The sequence below is a fragment of the Gobio gobio genome, assembly GCF_949357685.1.
Source record: "Gobio gobio genome assembly, chromosome: 6".
NCBI lineage: Eukaryota > Metazoa > Chordata > Actinopteri > Cypriniformes > Gobionidae > Gobio > Gobio gobio.
The window spans coordinates 35,108,069-35,124,610 of record NC_137102.1 but is presented as its reverse complement, the minus strand read 5'-3'; the positions used below and the strand labels follow the sequence as shown (position 1 = coordinate 35,124,610).

The following is a 16,542-nucleotide window of genomic DNA, read 5'->3' as shown; positions in this document are numbered from 1 at the left end:
CATCTCTCACAGTGGAAGACACTGCATCCAGAACAGAAATTGAGTCTGCACCACTTCCCAACACTGAGGTTACCTCTACAGCTCAAGGTACCACAAGCACTGTAATTATAGCTGATGACCCTGCGCAGTGGCCAGCAGTCCTGACTGATAGTCTGCGCTGTCAAATTGTTAAAAAAGGACCAGTGCAAGTCACAAACATTGTATTCCCCCAAAATTCTGAGAATCCACCTCGAAGATTCACAAATGACAATTACATGAGAAGCATGAAAAATGGGGATAAAATTCTTCGATCATGGATGTTATATTCCATGAGCACAGACTCAGTGTTCTGTTTTGCCTGCACTGTTTTTGGGAAGCGTGACAATGCCTTAAGCAACTGTGGCTTCCGTACATGGAGGAACCTAGCTCATCATTTAAAAGAACATGAATATTCAAAGGGGCATTGTGACAATTTGACAAACTGGCATGAGCTGCAGAGGAGACTGCAAACCAATACAACCATTGATCAAAGACAACAAGACTTGATGCGGATCGAGATTGAGCATTGGAAAGGTGTCATAAGGAGAGTGATTGCCATAATTTGTCACTTAGCAGAACGCAACCAGGCTGTAAGAGGGACCACAAGTGAGTTGTATGACCCACACAATGGGAATTTTCTGGCACAAGTTGAACTGATGGCACAGTTCGATTCAGTTATGACTGAACACATAAGAAGGATACAAAACCAAGAGACAAGAGTGCATTACTTGAGTGGAACTATTCAAAATGAAATAATTGCACTAATTGGAAACAAGGTACTGGAAGAGATTGTGAGAAGAGTACACAGAGCAAAGTATTACTCTGTTATTATGGATTGCACTCCTGATGTCAGTCATAAGGAACAGCTTTCCATTGTTCTGAGAATTGTCAATTGCGAACCATCTGTGTCAATTGCAGAACATTTCTTTGGATTTTTAGATGTTGAAGACACAACTGGTAAGGGCCTGACTGAAGTCCTGCTTAACCACCTGCAGAAACACAGCCTGAGTCTTTCTGACTGCCGTGGTCAGTCTTATGACAATGGCAGCAATATGATGGGCCATAAACAGGGTGTTCAGGCAAGAATTTTGCAATTGAACAGCAAAGCAGTTTGCATTCCATGCAGCAGTCATACACTTAACCTGGTTGTGGCAGATGCTGCCAAGTCCTCAGTGCTGTCCATCTCCTTCTTTGGTGTGTTGCAAAGACTTTATAACTTACTCAGTTCCTCTGTGCAACGCTGGGCAGTTCTAAAGGAACATGTAAAGCAGCTCACTTTAAAACCTTTGTCAACAACAAGATGGGAAGCTCGGATTGACTGCGTGAAGGTGGTGCGATACCAGTTACCAGAGATCCTGGATGCATTGTCTGCACTCCAGACGTTTGCTATAGAGAAGGGGGACTCAGAGACCATGTCCACTGCTAAATGCTTACATGGTGAGTTGAAGACCTGGTCTTTTCTGCTTTGCACAATGACCTGGTACAATGTTTTGTATCAGATCAATCATGTCTGCAAGCTGCTACAAAGTCCAAATGTTTCCATGGAAACACTTAGATCAGAAACAGAAGGAGTAAAAGACTACCTTGAAGACTTCAGGGAAAATGGGATTGCTTCCTGTCAAACTGATGCAAAAGACATTGCAGAAAATCTGGATATGGAAATGACTCTTCCTGAGAAAAGGCAGCATAAAAGGAAAAGACAGTCTCTATATGAAGGTTCAGAGGACACTCAGTCTACTCCAGACGAGACTTTCAGAAGAGACTTCTTTCTGCCCATGGTTGACACAGCCCTCAGAAGCCTAAGTGACAGGTTTTCAAGACTGAAGGGTGTTTATGACCTTTATGACTTTCTGTTCTCAAAGGACAACATGAAGCAGACAATAAAGAATGGAAAGCTTCATGAACGATGCAAAAAATTGGAACAAACCCTGCATGACATTGATGCTGATGACTTGGCACTTGAGATCAATTCATCTCTCTACACTTTTCCAGACCATGTAGCCACTTCCCCATTTGACATGCTTAATTACATATACAGAGAGAAGCTACTGGATTTGTACAGTAATTTAAGCATTGCTTTCCGTCTACTCCTGACTCTCCCTGTGTCAGTGGCCTCTGGTGAGAGGAGCTTTTCAGCTTTGAAGCTGATAAAAAATTACATGAGGTCCACCATGGGCCAAGAAAGGCTCACAGGACTGGCACTTATGTCAATTGAGCGTGATGTTCGCCAGTCTTTGGACATGGAGGACATTGTGATTGCCTTTGCAGAAGACAAGTGACTGTGTGTGTGTGTGTGTGTGTGTGTGTGTGTGTGTGTGTGTGTGTGTGTGTGTGTGTGTGTGTGTGTGTGTGTGTGTGTGTGTTAAGTGTGTTGGATTTAGTTATTGTGCACCTTTTTAATGTATATTTGATTTTATGGTACAGTGGTGTTTTTTGCAAATGTTCAGTTGTTGAAAATTTTAATTAAAAAATGTTATGCACATTATATGCAACAGCAGTATTTGCACTGTAATTTTTTTAAATTTATGCACAGTATGTGCAACAACAGTATTTGCACTGTAAACATTTTTTTTATTTATGCACAGTATATGCAACAACAGTATTTGCACTGTAAAACTTTTTTATTTATATAAAGTATGCGTGAACTTAAACTGTTGGGGGCGGGGTTGGGTATGGGGGTGGCATTGGGGGGGCCTCCATGTCCATTTTGCTTGGGGCCCCCAAATTCCTTCAAACATAGTTCAACGAGTCGGTGTTTCCCGAAACCATAGTTGAACGAACATTGGCAAAGAGCATCGCAAAATTGCGGTTGGAACAACTGCTCTCGACCTGTGGTTAGAAGCATAGTTTCTTGTTTGCATGACATGTGGACTTACATGACAATGAACAATAAATCCTTATCTTGAGCAAAATAAGCAAGCTGACATTCAGTACGATCATATATTTTATTTCGAATGCATATATATATGTCATTTATGTCTTTTAGTTTGTCAAGAGATTTAAAGCACCTTTTTTGAATAGTGCGCATGTACGTACGTGCCCTAGTAAGAACAAGCTTATGAATGAATCTTGAAATAAAGCAAAAAAAGAGAATTACTCCTCAGATACCTTGTCCATAATTTATAGCAAAAAATCTAGCATGAATTCGATCTCAAACTAATTAATTAAAAGCAGTTATTACTCCACCACCTGCGTGACATCATTAACACACCCCAGCCCGTTTAATAGCTTGCAGCCACAGATGTCGTCTATTTTTTTTTAACAGATGAGATCCTGCAGGAATCCTGAAAAACTTTACTCCACAACTGGTGCGATTTTCACAGTTCACGCAAGTAGGCATTTTTTATTGACGAGAAATTCTCTGGTTAACACAATTCAATTGGATGGAATGAACTTTCTGACCCGACATGCGCACTACGAACTGCAAATTTTCCTGTAACGTGAATCGTGAAGGGGTCTATAGATCACGCAAGAAAGCCCTCCAAATTTTTGAAATAGCTTTTAAAAATAAAATGGGGTTTTACCTTAGGGATTTTTGTATTCCTGACAGAAGAAATGATACAGTGATCGCTGACATCATTGCAGAATATGCCAGTTGAAGTAAATTTGTGAGCAGTATTCGTTATAATTAAATCAAGTAAGGTAGATTTATGTGCACTTTATGATTTAGCCTTGTTGGTGAATTGAGTTGCACAATGTTTAAGGAATCACACAATTCTTTAAAACATCACCCATAAGGATGAACTGTCATTTAAATCATGTAAAATATCCAAAAGGCCTCACGAGAGAGCATACTTTTTGGCAGACGGGGGCCTATAACAGCCAACCACAGTGTTATTAGAGACTTTTGAAACACCCACTTTAATGGCCAAGACCTCAAACTATTTAGCTCTAGTAATTGACAAAGTTACAGAGCTAAAAAAAACTAGATTAAAAATTCATACACAGATCCGGCACACATGTTAAAAAAAATCCAATAAAACTCTCTTGGATTGCTGCATTTCTCTCAACATATCGGAAAGAAATTGACAGTTGTGCTTGATTGCTTTTATCTGTTGTTTCGTCTACTTGTCATGCGAAAAAGGGAGCTGCATCGATATCTTAACCCTTTCACACGCAAGTTTAAAATATTCTAGCTGACCCCCCAGCATGAGTTTTTTAATTATTTATTAATTCCATGGTGACGTGTAACATGACACAATGCTGCCACAATAGCGCTGCATGAAAGGTGTATTGCTTTTATTTTTTTTATTTTTCCTTTTTTATTCAAAATATTTAAAGGGGTCATAGAATGACATTTTTGTACAAGTTAATATGATTCTTTAGTGTCTAAATGAAAAGTTTGTAATATACTTTAATTAAAAATTCTCATTAGTATTGTAAGAAAACACTCATTTTACCTGGTCAAAACCAGCTCAGTTTTCAGCAACTCATTTCAGTGTATGTGACTTTAAATGATAATGAGCTTTGCTCACCCCGCCCCCTCTGCTCTGTGGGGCGTTCGGTTCGACCCGACACAACACCACAACACACGTGGAGTTTTGCCTTGACAACATTTGAGGGTATATTTTCGAGAAATAATGGCAACGGGAGTCTCTGAGGACACATCTGAGCAACCTTATCATTTTGAACCGGAGTGGGACCAGGAACAGATGACGAACGTTTCTGAATGGTTGGTTAACGTCATGTCACTTTGATCTATCTTTGTACTGGCAGAGTAGCGTAGTTGCTATGTGTTTCCTGATGTGTTAGTTCATTGACAGATTGATGTTATGTTATAAGATTTTTTTTTTTACATTACTTCTTAATCAGTAACAGACACCGTTATAAACCATGTACAAAAGTAAGCTTAGTGTAGTAGTGTTACCACGTTAACTTTATCACCCGAGTACACAGTTTGTAATAACAAACATAACGCGTTGTTCATTATAAACGTGGGATTATGAATTATATTGAGAACATCATACACAGAAAGCATGCCGTAATGTAATTTACCCTGTAAACTTTAGCCTCATTCATCGTGAAGCGTGCAAGCGATTTGCAAAGATTAATATAAAGGTTAATCAAACGTTACACTCACATCTCCCTGAGGTGCAGCAGGAACACGATCCTTTTTCAAGAGCAGCTTATTAGCAAAACCTGCTTTATACTGACGCTCGTTTATAAAGCAGTCTGCTGAGAAATGATTGCGCAAACATTGACGTTGATCGGGGGGAATATTCCCTTCTAAAACAAAACTCAGCAGCCACTGGGTCTTCAGCAGTTCGGATTTAGGAACATCAAAATGACTGCTGTGTTCGTTATTACACCCAACAACACAACACCACAATCGCTTAGACGCCATTCTGCTCCAGCGGATCAACAATGGCGGACTGAGGACAGCTCGCTCAGGGCGGGTCTGTGTTGAAACGCTGCTGTCAATCAACAATCTTAGGAGGGGCGTACACCGTGTAACGTCACACGGTCAGACGGCTCGATTTGAGACAGGGGAAAATATATAAGGAGATTAAAAAAAACACTGGATGTATTTTTATCATTATAGGATGGTTGTGTACAGGCACTGCCAACACACATTTCCGTATAATCAACTTGTAAAAGTGCATGTACCATTCTATGACCCCTTTAAAACATCAACTACCTGATATTCCGATTTTCAAATACGTTTGAGTGTGTTTTGTGTATCTGATATGAATAAAACACAATTTGTATTTTACAAACTATAAATGTATTGTTTTGCTAGTACTTATGTGTGTTTAAATGTCTGAAAATAAACATGTGGTTGAAAACACTGAATAGTTGACAAGCGCTGAGTGCGTCTGTCTCCGGCTTACGCGAGCCAATGCACGAAAGCACATCTGAATTTAGCAGTTGATCACGTGATGCACTGACCATTCTAATCACACAGATGTCATCGTACACTCCAGGGACCAACCAAGACTGATCACACCAGTGTGACCAAATGATTATTAGTTTCAGAAACGACAGAAAATATACTATGAATTAGATCATTCTGGATACCATTTGACCACAGAAAGCTAATTCTTGGGTGGCAAGCAGGGTTGTGTTGTCAATTAAACACTCGAGCACTGCACTTTTTTTTACAGTCTGGTTATGCTTTTTTACTTGAAGTCTAGCTCCCTCATCCAAGACATGTTCTATGCAAACCTTTCCCAAAAGATTAAGTCCCTTGATTTTGCATATCATATGACTGCCCGTTCCAAGTTTTTAATGTCATCAAATGCATATTTTGTCCATGTGCCACTTGAGAAGATAAGCAAGGCCAGTCCACTCTTGAATAGGCTACTAATTGACAGAAAATCCTCTCACTTGTTTGTTAATCTCGACGGGGCTGCAGCCTTCCATCAGATTTGATAGTTTTTTTCTACTCAAAAGATAAGGTGTTGAATTAAAATATTCTGTCATGTAATATTCTAATAATAATATAACTCCTAATAACTAATTTAAGGACACTCCTCTGTGTCCTTCATTATCAAGTCGTTATTAGGTGATCTTTGTATCTTTGTTTTGTTTAATATATTAAAGTTATTTTAGCATATTGAAGATTGATATCTGGTAGATTCATATTTTAGTTACCAGACCATCTAAAATATGAATCTTCCAGCCACCCATCTTCTCCTCCTCTCACAGAATGATTGCTCCCTCGAGGACCATATATGGGAGTTTTGGGACTTATCGTATCATACCAACTACTCAGATGTCCTGGCACACAATCCCGCATATGTCCCCATCCCTGAAGCTCTACCTTCTCTGCCGGTCTTGTCCGGCTGCTTGGACATTCTGGTCCCGTCTGAAACTCTTCCTGTTCTGCTGCTTAGCAGTCAAGCTTTGTCGTCTTCTCCTTCATCTCCCTTGGTCCCATCCTGCTACAAGTTCTCTTCGTCTCTTCTCTTCCCTGGTTCTGCCCAGTTCCAAGTCTTTATCATTGCTGATGGTTCAGACCAGCCTTAAGTCTCTTTTGTTCTGAATAGCCCCAAGTCTCCTTCATCGTTGATGATTCTGAATAGCCCCAAATCTTCTTCATCACTTATTGTCCCACCCAGCCTCCCACTCCCTCTTCCCAAGTAAGCCATCCAGTTTCTCTGTGTCAGCTCTGCTGGTCCAGTAAAGATCCTCGGCTCCTCCTCCTCTGCTTACTCTACATAGCGATTTTGCAATGCATTGGGCCTCCCAGTTCCCAGCTCCTCATTGGTGTGTTGATCCCTTGGCTCCATCTCAGGCCTCTGAGACATTACTTCACCTCGGCCCTTCAACCAGTTGGCTCCATTTAGTCTTCTTGCCTTCTTGGCTCCACCCGGGACTGGCATTCTTCCGGGCTCACCTTGTTCAGTCGGTCAGTCATGACTCCACCCTGGCTCCTCCCTACATCGGTTCCGCCGTGGGTCACCATCCTCTCTTCTGCTGCCAGCTACGCAATGGGCTCTTTCATCTAGTCTGTGGCTCCTTCCACCTCCTGCTCCCATATGGTCTCTGCTGCCACTGTTTCTGACACTCCCTCCACAAAGATTCACCTTCCGTGCTAATGTGGTTAAAATTATCTTTTCACCTAGAAAAAATAAACAGTATTGCATTGCAGTACGTGTGTAACGATTCTTGCACAGAAAATCAGCACATTAGAATGATTACTGAAGGATCTTGTGACACTGAAGACTGGAGTAATGGAGGTTGCTATCATACAAATATTAAAAAAGAAAACTGGACTTTTAAGTTGATGATGTCACATTGAGGGGCATGGCCTCAAATTCACAACTGGCAGGAAAGAAATGGTAAGGAAAATTAAATAGAAATCTGAAGTAAATCTGGACATGAGCCTATAGTTTTGTATAATCTTTACTCTTAAGGCCCTGATATACTTGCTTGCAAAGTTCTTTTTTGTTCTTCATGTAGGGGTTAAAATGTAGTTGGAAATATACTGTTATTGAAAATCCAACACCGCCCACACTGCTGAGAGTGAAGTTTTAAATGAATACGTAAATATGTCCCGCACACTTTCCTCTCAATAACAAAATAAACACACAGCAAAATTTAGAAAACAGCAAGCATTTTTTTAATAAATCATAAGAAAAGCATCTGATCATAGCAACGTAGATATGTTTGCACAAGCTCTGCAGTTCGGCACTCAAAAGTCACGTCACATTTATTTACTGTATATATAACACTATACACAATAGATTGCTTAAAATCAAGCAGCTTTACTGTATCAAACATGAAAAACACAGGGGGTTACTTGACTGTAACCCTGTTCCCTGATAAAGCGGAACGAGATGCTGCATAAGCTTATGCAAATGGGAAATGTCTTTGACATAAACAGCTGTGAAAACACGTCAATGAAATTGACCCGGAGGTATTTATAGCCTCGGCCGGTGACGTCATAGGCGCACCTGCTACACGAGGCTATAAATAGATGAGCTTCAGCTGGAGCCAACAGATCTCTATGTTTGAAGACCCGTCCTGAAGCATCATCAGCACGGCCTAGCAATGCAGCATCTCGTTCCGCTTTATCAGGGAACAGGGTTACAGTCAAGTAACCTGTAACGAATGTAGCAATTATGGGCGCAGACATATAGATGAATTAATCTTCCAAATTATTCAATCAAATGAACATCCCCTTCACAAAGCCCAATTCAGCTCCAGACCCAGGAAATCGACCATCGATCACGAGAGAGATGGAGGCTCAATTCTGCCCGGAGCTACTAGTTGTTGATAACTGACTTCCTAAGGACTTGTGACCAAAACTTACACAAAGAGGACAGAGGACTCGTTGTTATCACAAGACAAAGAAACAAACCAGATCTCTGGACTTTCATTCAAATAGCCTTCGACATAACTTGTTAGTGTGTTTACAACTGATACACGTGACTATTATGCATGTACATCACTCCCAATTCATGCAATTATGTAACTATTGAATGAGTGGATGAAAATGCATCGTGTTTGATACCAGTGTGTTCGTATGGGTATAATCCAACAGATGAGCTGAATGAAATCTTTATAGAATTGATTATCTCCTTATAGTAAGAAATTAGGTCTAAATTTACTCTCTGCTTAAGAGCAGGAAACTGAATTACCATAGATAACCCAGTTTTATGGGAGGGGTGGAGACACAGTCACCCCTGAAGCCTAATTGGCCAGAACCCATCCAGGGGATGGGCAAATATTTGAGTTTAATCTCAGAACACGAACAAAGTGTTCAGTTCAGAGTTCAGTTGAGTTCTGTTCTGTTCAAGTCAGCTCTAGTTCGGTTCCAGTTCGGTTCGAGCTGGTTCGCGGCCTGTTCGCAGTTCAGAGATGAGCTAAGTCCTAGCAGTTTGACCAGAGTTGAGTTCTGAACAGAAAGCTCCCAGGAGACGATCTGACGATCGTGGCAGACCAAGATCAGAGAAAATGGGTTAAACAACGATTTCATTCAGGCCATCTGCTTTTCTCTCACTTTCCTTTCTTTTACTTAAAGTTTATTTTATTTCCGTTAAGTCTCTGGTTCTGTTAAGTTCCGCTGCAAAAGCTTCTCAACAACGAGTCTCCAAAAGCGCGCTTCAACTTCAAACAACGCCCACAAGACTTTCATCCAGCCGCCAACACGCCACGTGATTGGCTTCCCAAGACGATCCAAGACACGACCAGACCTTCAGCGAATCAAAGACCCAGGAAAACCCCTTGTCCAGCCAGGAAAAAGGGAACCCCCTTGTCAGACACACGAGACACAAACGCAAGTAATGCCTCTTGATTCCCAGCTGAACTGGTGCATTAGATCAAATGTAATAACACTGCCTAAGAAACGATAGGAGGCTAAATTACTGATCAATGGTTTCTTCAGTCATGTGTCATAAATGCATATATTGCTTAGGATTTCATAATTTCTCTCTCTTAGACCTTATTCTTTTCCTCACTTTCTTCCTTTCTGCAACGTGTGAATGTGCGAGTGCGTGTGTTTATGTTAGATATTAGTTTGATGTGTTAGAGTAATCAATAAAGTTCCGTTTGTATTCAAAGATAACTGTTCTTGTGTTATGTGCTTATCAATTTAATGTCTTGAACTGCCGATCTAAGTTACCTAGCTGTTAAATAGTGTTTCACTATTGTTCGGATATTAATATCCGCTGCAGAGTTGATATTTACGGCCCGTTCAAATGAACACTGGAAGAGTCATTTGCTCGGCTGTAAAATAGACTCTCAAAATTCCCTATGAATTCATTAATTCATTCATTTGAGCTAAATATACATGTTTCCCTTTAACAGAGCCCCCTTTAAGTTCTTACATATCGGCGGACAAATAAGTTAAGGTGTAAACATTAATTCTGAATTATTTATAAATTATAGTGTCATTCGAGTCTTTCATTTTAATTCAGTTCCCCGTTGAGTTATAATTTTATCTGACTCATAGTCGCTACAATACCCAAGTGTTCCCTTTCAAAAGCTACACTCAATGCTGCATAAGCTTCTGCAAATGGGAACGAGAATACCCATGCCGCCGTGCTTGATGGTGCCTGGACCCCTTACGGTTGTGTAGGTGTCCACAAGAACGCAAGAAGCCTCAGGCAGTAGCCTGTGATGTTGACTCAAGGACATGAGAGCCCGGAGTGGCATGAGCATCCAAGCTATAAAGTCTTATGAATGTGTGCGGAGAGGACCAACCTGCCGCATCACAAACACTTTGTAAGGGAGCACCCCCTCATAACGCAGTAGAAGAGGCAACTCCCCTGGTGGAGTGAGCCCTTAATCCTATAGGCGAAGCTTGACCGCGCGCCTCATAGGCAAGAGCAATAGTATCCCTGACCCAATGTGACATTGTTTGGTGGCGGCAGAACCTCTGTTACGGCTAGGGTTGGGCATCGTTTTGATTTGAACGATTCTGATTCCGATTCCGATTCTTAGTTTCGATTACGGTTCTTTTCGATTCTCGATTCCGATTCTTTGAGGGGTGGAGTCACAACATGTCACAGGCTCATTTCACAGAGGAAAATTGTATTTTGATTCAATAATGAGTTTTAGTTTTGGGACTTTCTCCGCTGGCATTTTCACTTGCTTTGCTGCAAAGGTGAATGGAGTTCCACACCGAGTCCCGGTTTAACAATAGCATTAACAGCAGTCATTAGGACTGCTACTAGCGTGGGCAATTTGCGTATAGCTACATTTATCTACGAGGGGGAAAAATAAATTTCAGTAACGTTGTTGTTCACCACAATTCGCACTTTGGTCAAGGGGTTTACACTACAATCACTTACCTGATTATGATGAGGTGGGATAATGTTAGTTCACCCTGAAATGAAAATAAAGCCATCTTTTACTCACCCAGCTGTTGTTCAAATGCGCGTGTTCCAGTGTGTGCGCACTCCAAGCCGCAGTAGCCTCGTGCAATATTGTCATGACAACCGGTACACAATATTCACTTAAGGAGGTTATATTATTAGTATTATTTCTTATCATATACGTTATAGAAAAGACGAGAATCGCGTTTTTTTCTATTGAGCTTGATTTCTCAAAATGGTGCGCGCGCGCGTGTGTGTGTGTGTGTGTGTGCTTATCGTGGGTGCAATGACAACAGTGCGAGTTATTATAGTAGGCATGAGCGCCGGCGGCTGCTGACAGCTCATAGTGTAACTTACACAGAGGAGCGCGCTCAGAATAACGGCCGAGCTCAGTGTTTTGACTGAATAATACGGTTTCTTTCTCGCAAAACCTATAGTGTGCCCACTGAACACTTTCCATATGGCGCGCGTCTCCCTGTATCGTTGCGTGATACATTTTGTTTACTTTTTGTAATGTTTTAGCTGATCGCCATTCACTGCCATAATAGGAAGGAGCGCGTGCAGGAACAGTATTTTAAATGTCATAGGACATAGGGCACTGGGACAACATCAGGGTAAGTAAAAGAAGGCTTTATTTTCATTTCAGGGTGAACTATCCCGTTAATAACGTTGGTTAGCGCAGGGTTGCCCGAGGGACAGACCTGCGCAGCATTTCAAACACGCTACACTCGTTAATTTATAGCTACACCACATATTTGTAGTGCATCCTCCCGTGCAAGAAATAAGTTTGTCATGTGTTGCACTGTGCCGACCCAGGTTTTTTTTTTTTTTAGTGAAATAAAGCCACACTTTTGAGCGCCACTTACCGTGCTCCATGGCTGCAACAGAACAAACGGGCGCGGCAAGCACTTCCGAAAACTTGCGCGTTTGGAACCGATGATCGGAATCGAAAACAAAATTTCTAAACGATTCCAATGGCATCGTTATTTTTTAAACGGTTCCAAGTTGGAACCGGTTCTCGATGCCCAACCCTAGTTACGGCCCCCATGGCTAACAAACAATTGCTCTGACTTACGCCACTGGCTAGTGCGGTGGACGTAGGCCTGAAGAGCATGGACTGGTCTATGAAGTTTCTCCTGATCCGGCGTTGTCAACGGCTAGGATGAGGATGCAAAATATCTTTCACCAAATCTGGGGCAAAGTTTAAGCAGGATGGCAATATTGACAGAGCCTGCATGTCCCCAATTCTTTACAGAGAAGTTATAGCCATAAGAAAAAACATCTTTAGAGTCAGAAGTTTGTCAGACGCTGATTCCAACGGTTCAAAGGGGGTCTCAACCAGACCCTCGAGGACTAAAGCTAAGTCCCATGAAGGGATCTTGGTTCTAACAGGTGGCCTCAACCGCCTAGCCCCACAAATGAAGCGAGCGAGCAGAGGATGTCTCCCGAGCGGCACCCCATCCACCAAGGCGTGGCAAGCCAAAAGAGCAACCACATAAACCTTGAGAGTGGAGGGGCAGGTGCCTGATGACAACTTTTCTTGCAGAAAATACAGAACTGAAGTAACCTGGCAAGTTGACTGAATCTACATTATGTGTCGTACACCACCTTTCAAAGACACCCCGTTTATAGCATAAACTTTCCAAGTGGAGGAAGCCCTAGCACTTAGGATGGTCTCAATAACTGCAGGCGAAAGCCCCGTGTCCCTCAGTTGGTGCCCTTCAGGGGCCAAACATGAAGGTTCCACAGGTCGGGCCTGGGATGGAATATCGTGCCCTCTGCCTGAGACAGAAGGTGCCATTGAGGAGAGATACTATCTCCGAGAACCAAACCCTGTTCGACCAACGCAGCGCTATCGATAAGAAGCAAGACCCTTGTTGGCGAACCCTGGCTAGAACTCCCGGGAGCAGAGCGACTGGAAGGTGGGCATACAGACGCATTTTGGGCCATGTATTAACCATCACATTCAGACCCAGCGGGGCTGGGTGACAGAGAGAAGCAGGGACATTGCGAGAAGAGGCGAAGAGGTCCACTTCTGCTCTGTAAAATCTGATCCAGATCTGCTTGACTACTTCTGGGTGGAGTTTCCAACCCCCCCATCTGTAACTCTGTCTGGACAGTAAATCTGCTCCCACATTCAACCGCCCTTGAATGTACACTGCTCGAGTGACAGGAACTTGTTCTGAGCCCAGAGAAAAATCTGTCTCGCTATTCTGATTCTGATCTCCCTGGTGATTATAAATAATACTTTAGCTGTACTATCCACCCGCACTAGGACATGACAGCCCCTCAATTGGGGGAGAAAGTATTTCAGGGCCAGAAATACAGCCATCAACTCGAGGCAGTTGATGTGCCAACTGAGTTGATGACCCTCCCATTCCCGTTGGGCTGACCACTTAAGGCCGCACCTCAGCCCGTCAGGAAAGCGTCCGTCGTTAGCAACTTGCGACGACAAGGTACGCCTAGAGTGGGACCCAAGGCAAGAACCGGGGTCTGAACCACATAGTTAGTGTACGAGGCCACATGGCGCGCCACTTTATTTGCCTGAGGATTGGCCCTAAGTCCTCCGGCTTTGAGCCACAACTGAAACGGTCTTATGTGCAACAACCCCAAAGGGAAACCGTGGATGCTGATGCCATTAGACCTAACACTCTGGTGCTGATAATCAGTAAGATCTTGGTCTAGCCTGACTTTGCTCAGGGAATATTGTATGGTCTTGATTTGAGCGGGAAACTGTTGTGCCCACCTTGTGACCAAAAACTGAACAATAAGTCGTTCTCTGGGCAGGAGAAAGAACACTTTTCTTGGTGTTGAGTCTCAACCCTAGAGAAACTAGATGAGCTAGCACACTGTCTCTGTGTTGAAGCACCATCTCATGTGATTGTGCTAATTTTAGCAATCGCCTATGTAATTCAAAATGTGAATGCCCCGGAATCCCAATGGAGCCAGTAATACATCCATGCATTTCGTATACGTGCGGTTACAAGGCAAGCTGAATGGATGACCCGAAATTGGTAAGCTTTTGCCCCCAAGAGCGAACCTCAGGAACTTCCTGTGTTGTGGCAGTCTTTATATGTGAATACATGCGTCCTTCGGATCAATCGTGCCGAATCCAATCACAATGTTGAATTTGCGACGCGACCGCCTTCACTGTAACATCTTGACCTTGAGTACTTCAACTGCTTCACGGTTTAAGACTCGAAGATCTAAGATTGGACCCCCCCCCTCCCAACTGGGGACCAGGAAGTAACTGCTGTCACTTGTGACAGTACGAACGCCAACTCCGCCTTCACGGAAGTGGAGACCACGCCATTTAAACACGGAGGACAACAAATAAATTAGTTTACTAATTTACTGTGCTTAACACCCATACAGAAACGCCTGGTAGAAGTTCCACGCTGCCTGAGACTCTGAGAGTGACAATTTTAACACTTCCTGTTGAGGGCATGTTAGATGTTCTATGTCCTGGGTGATAGCAGGATTTAAACACTGAACGTCTAACATTTCACTGGAAACCGCTGCCCCCCCGAATCACCAGAGGCGGCAGGGATGGAGTGGTTTTGAGGATAACGTGGTGGGGCGAGCAAATGTTTGACACGCCCTGTCCCGTGGGGGCAGACTGGGCACCAGACCACCGGACTTCTTATATTGATGATAGTTCCGAGGTCTGCCCTGGGAGGTTGTTGAGGATGATGAGCCGGTCTCCAGTCTTTACGAGGGAGAGCGCGACTCGCCACACTCTGCTTATTACCCCCCTAAATCTTGAAGGACTGAAGAGAGGTTGTGTGGCTGACAGCCCCTCCCCTTGAGTGCATTGAGGAAGAAACTGAGTGAACACTTCCTCGTGTTTCTTCCACTCCTTTAAATCTGGCCACTACAGAGTTAACTAAGTCACCAAATTAACCACTCAAATCCTTCTGAAGGTCAGCCTGATGCCTGCAAGACTGCAGCGCAGCACCAGTGTGTCCCCTTAAATTTATTATTCTTATATAAATCATATACAATATATATACAATATATATACAATTATATATATATATATATATATATATATATATATATATATATATATATATATATATATATATATATATATATATATATTCCATATTAAATAATATACAATATATATAATTCATATATATATATGGCAAACCGTCCGGCGCCTCAGGAGGGGGAAGCAGTGCCCTACCAACGCTGTTTACAGTGGCGATGGGCGGCTGTTGACCTCGAATGGGGATGTTGTCGGACGGTGGAAGGAATACTTCGAGGATCTCCTCAATCCCGCCGTCACGTCTTCCATTGAAGAAGCAGAGGCTGGGGGCTCAGAGGAGGACTCGTCCATCACCCGGGCTGAAGTCACCGAGGTGGTCAAGAAACTCCTCGGTGGCAAGGCACCGGGGGTGGATGAGATCCGCCCTGAGTACCTCAAGTCTCTGGATGTTGTGGGGCTGTCTTGGCTGACACGCCTCTGCAGCATCGCGTGGCGGTCGGGGACAGTGCCTCTGGGATGGCAGACCGGGGTGGTGGTCCCTCTTTTTAAGAAGGGGGACCGGAGGGTGTGTTCCAACTATAGGGGGATCACACTTCTCAGCCTCCCCGGGAAAGTCTATGCCAGGGTACTGGAGAGGAGAATCCGGCCGATAGTGGAACCTCGGATTCAGGAGGAACAGTGTGGTTTTCGTCCTGGTCGCGGAACACTGGACCAGCTCTATACCCTCTACAGGGTGCTGGAGGGTTCATGGGAGTTTGCCCAACCAGTCCACATTTGTTTTGTGGATTTGGAGAAGGCATTCGACTGTGTCCCTCGCGGCGTCCTGTGGAGGGTGCTGGGGGAATATGGGGTCCGGGGTCCTTTACTGAGGGCTGTCCGGTCCCTGTATGACCGAAGCAGGAGTTTGGTCCGCATTGCCGGCAGTAAGTCAGACTTGTTCCCGGTGCATGTTGGACTCCGGCAGGGCTGCCCTTTGTCGCCGGTTCTGTTCATAATTTTTATGGACAGAATTTCTAGGCGCAGCCAAGGGCCGGAGGGTGTCAGGTTTGGGGACCACACGGTTTCGTCTCTGCTCTTTGCGGATGACGTTGTCGTGTTGGCCCCTTCTAACCAGGACCTTCAGCATGCATTGGGACGGTTTGCAGCCGAGTGTGAAGCGGCTGGGATGGGGATCAGCACCTCCAAATCCGAGGCCATGGTCCTCAGTCGGAAAAGGGTGGCTTGCCCACTCCAGGTTGGTGGAGAGTTCCTGCCCCAAGTGGAGGA

At 43.5% G+C, this 16,542-nt stretch overlaps 1 protein-coding gene across 1 annotated transcript; it reads left to right on the top strand.

Moving 5' to 3' along the window:
• Positions 1 to 308: 308 nt before the first annotated feature.
• On the top strand, positions 309 to 2,297 carry LOC307128538 (zinc finger MYM-type protein 1-like; the record flags this gene model as incomplete). The annotated part of the gene is made up of 1 exon (XM_079820451.1): positions 309 to 2,297. One exon carries the CDS (start codon positions 309 to 311, stop codon positions 2,295 to 2,297), a length of 1,989 nt encoding a protein of 662 aa, XP_079676577.1.
• Positions 2,298 to 16,542: the final 14,245 nt, after the last annotated feature.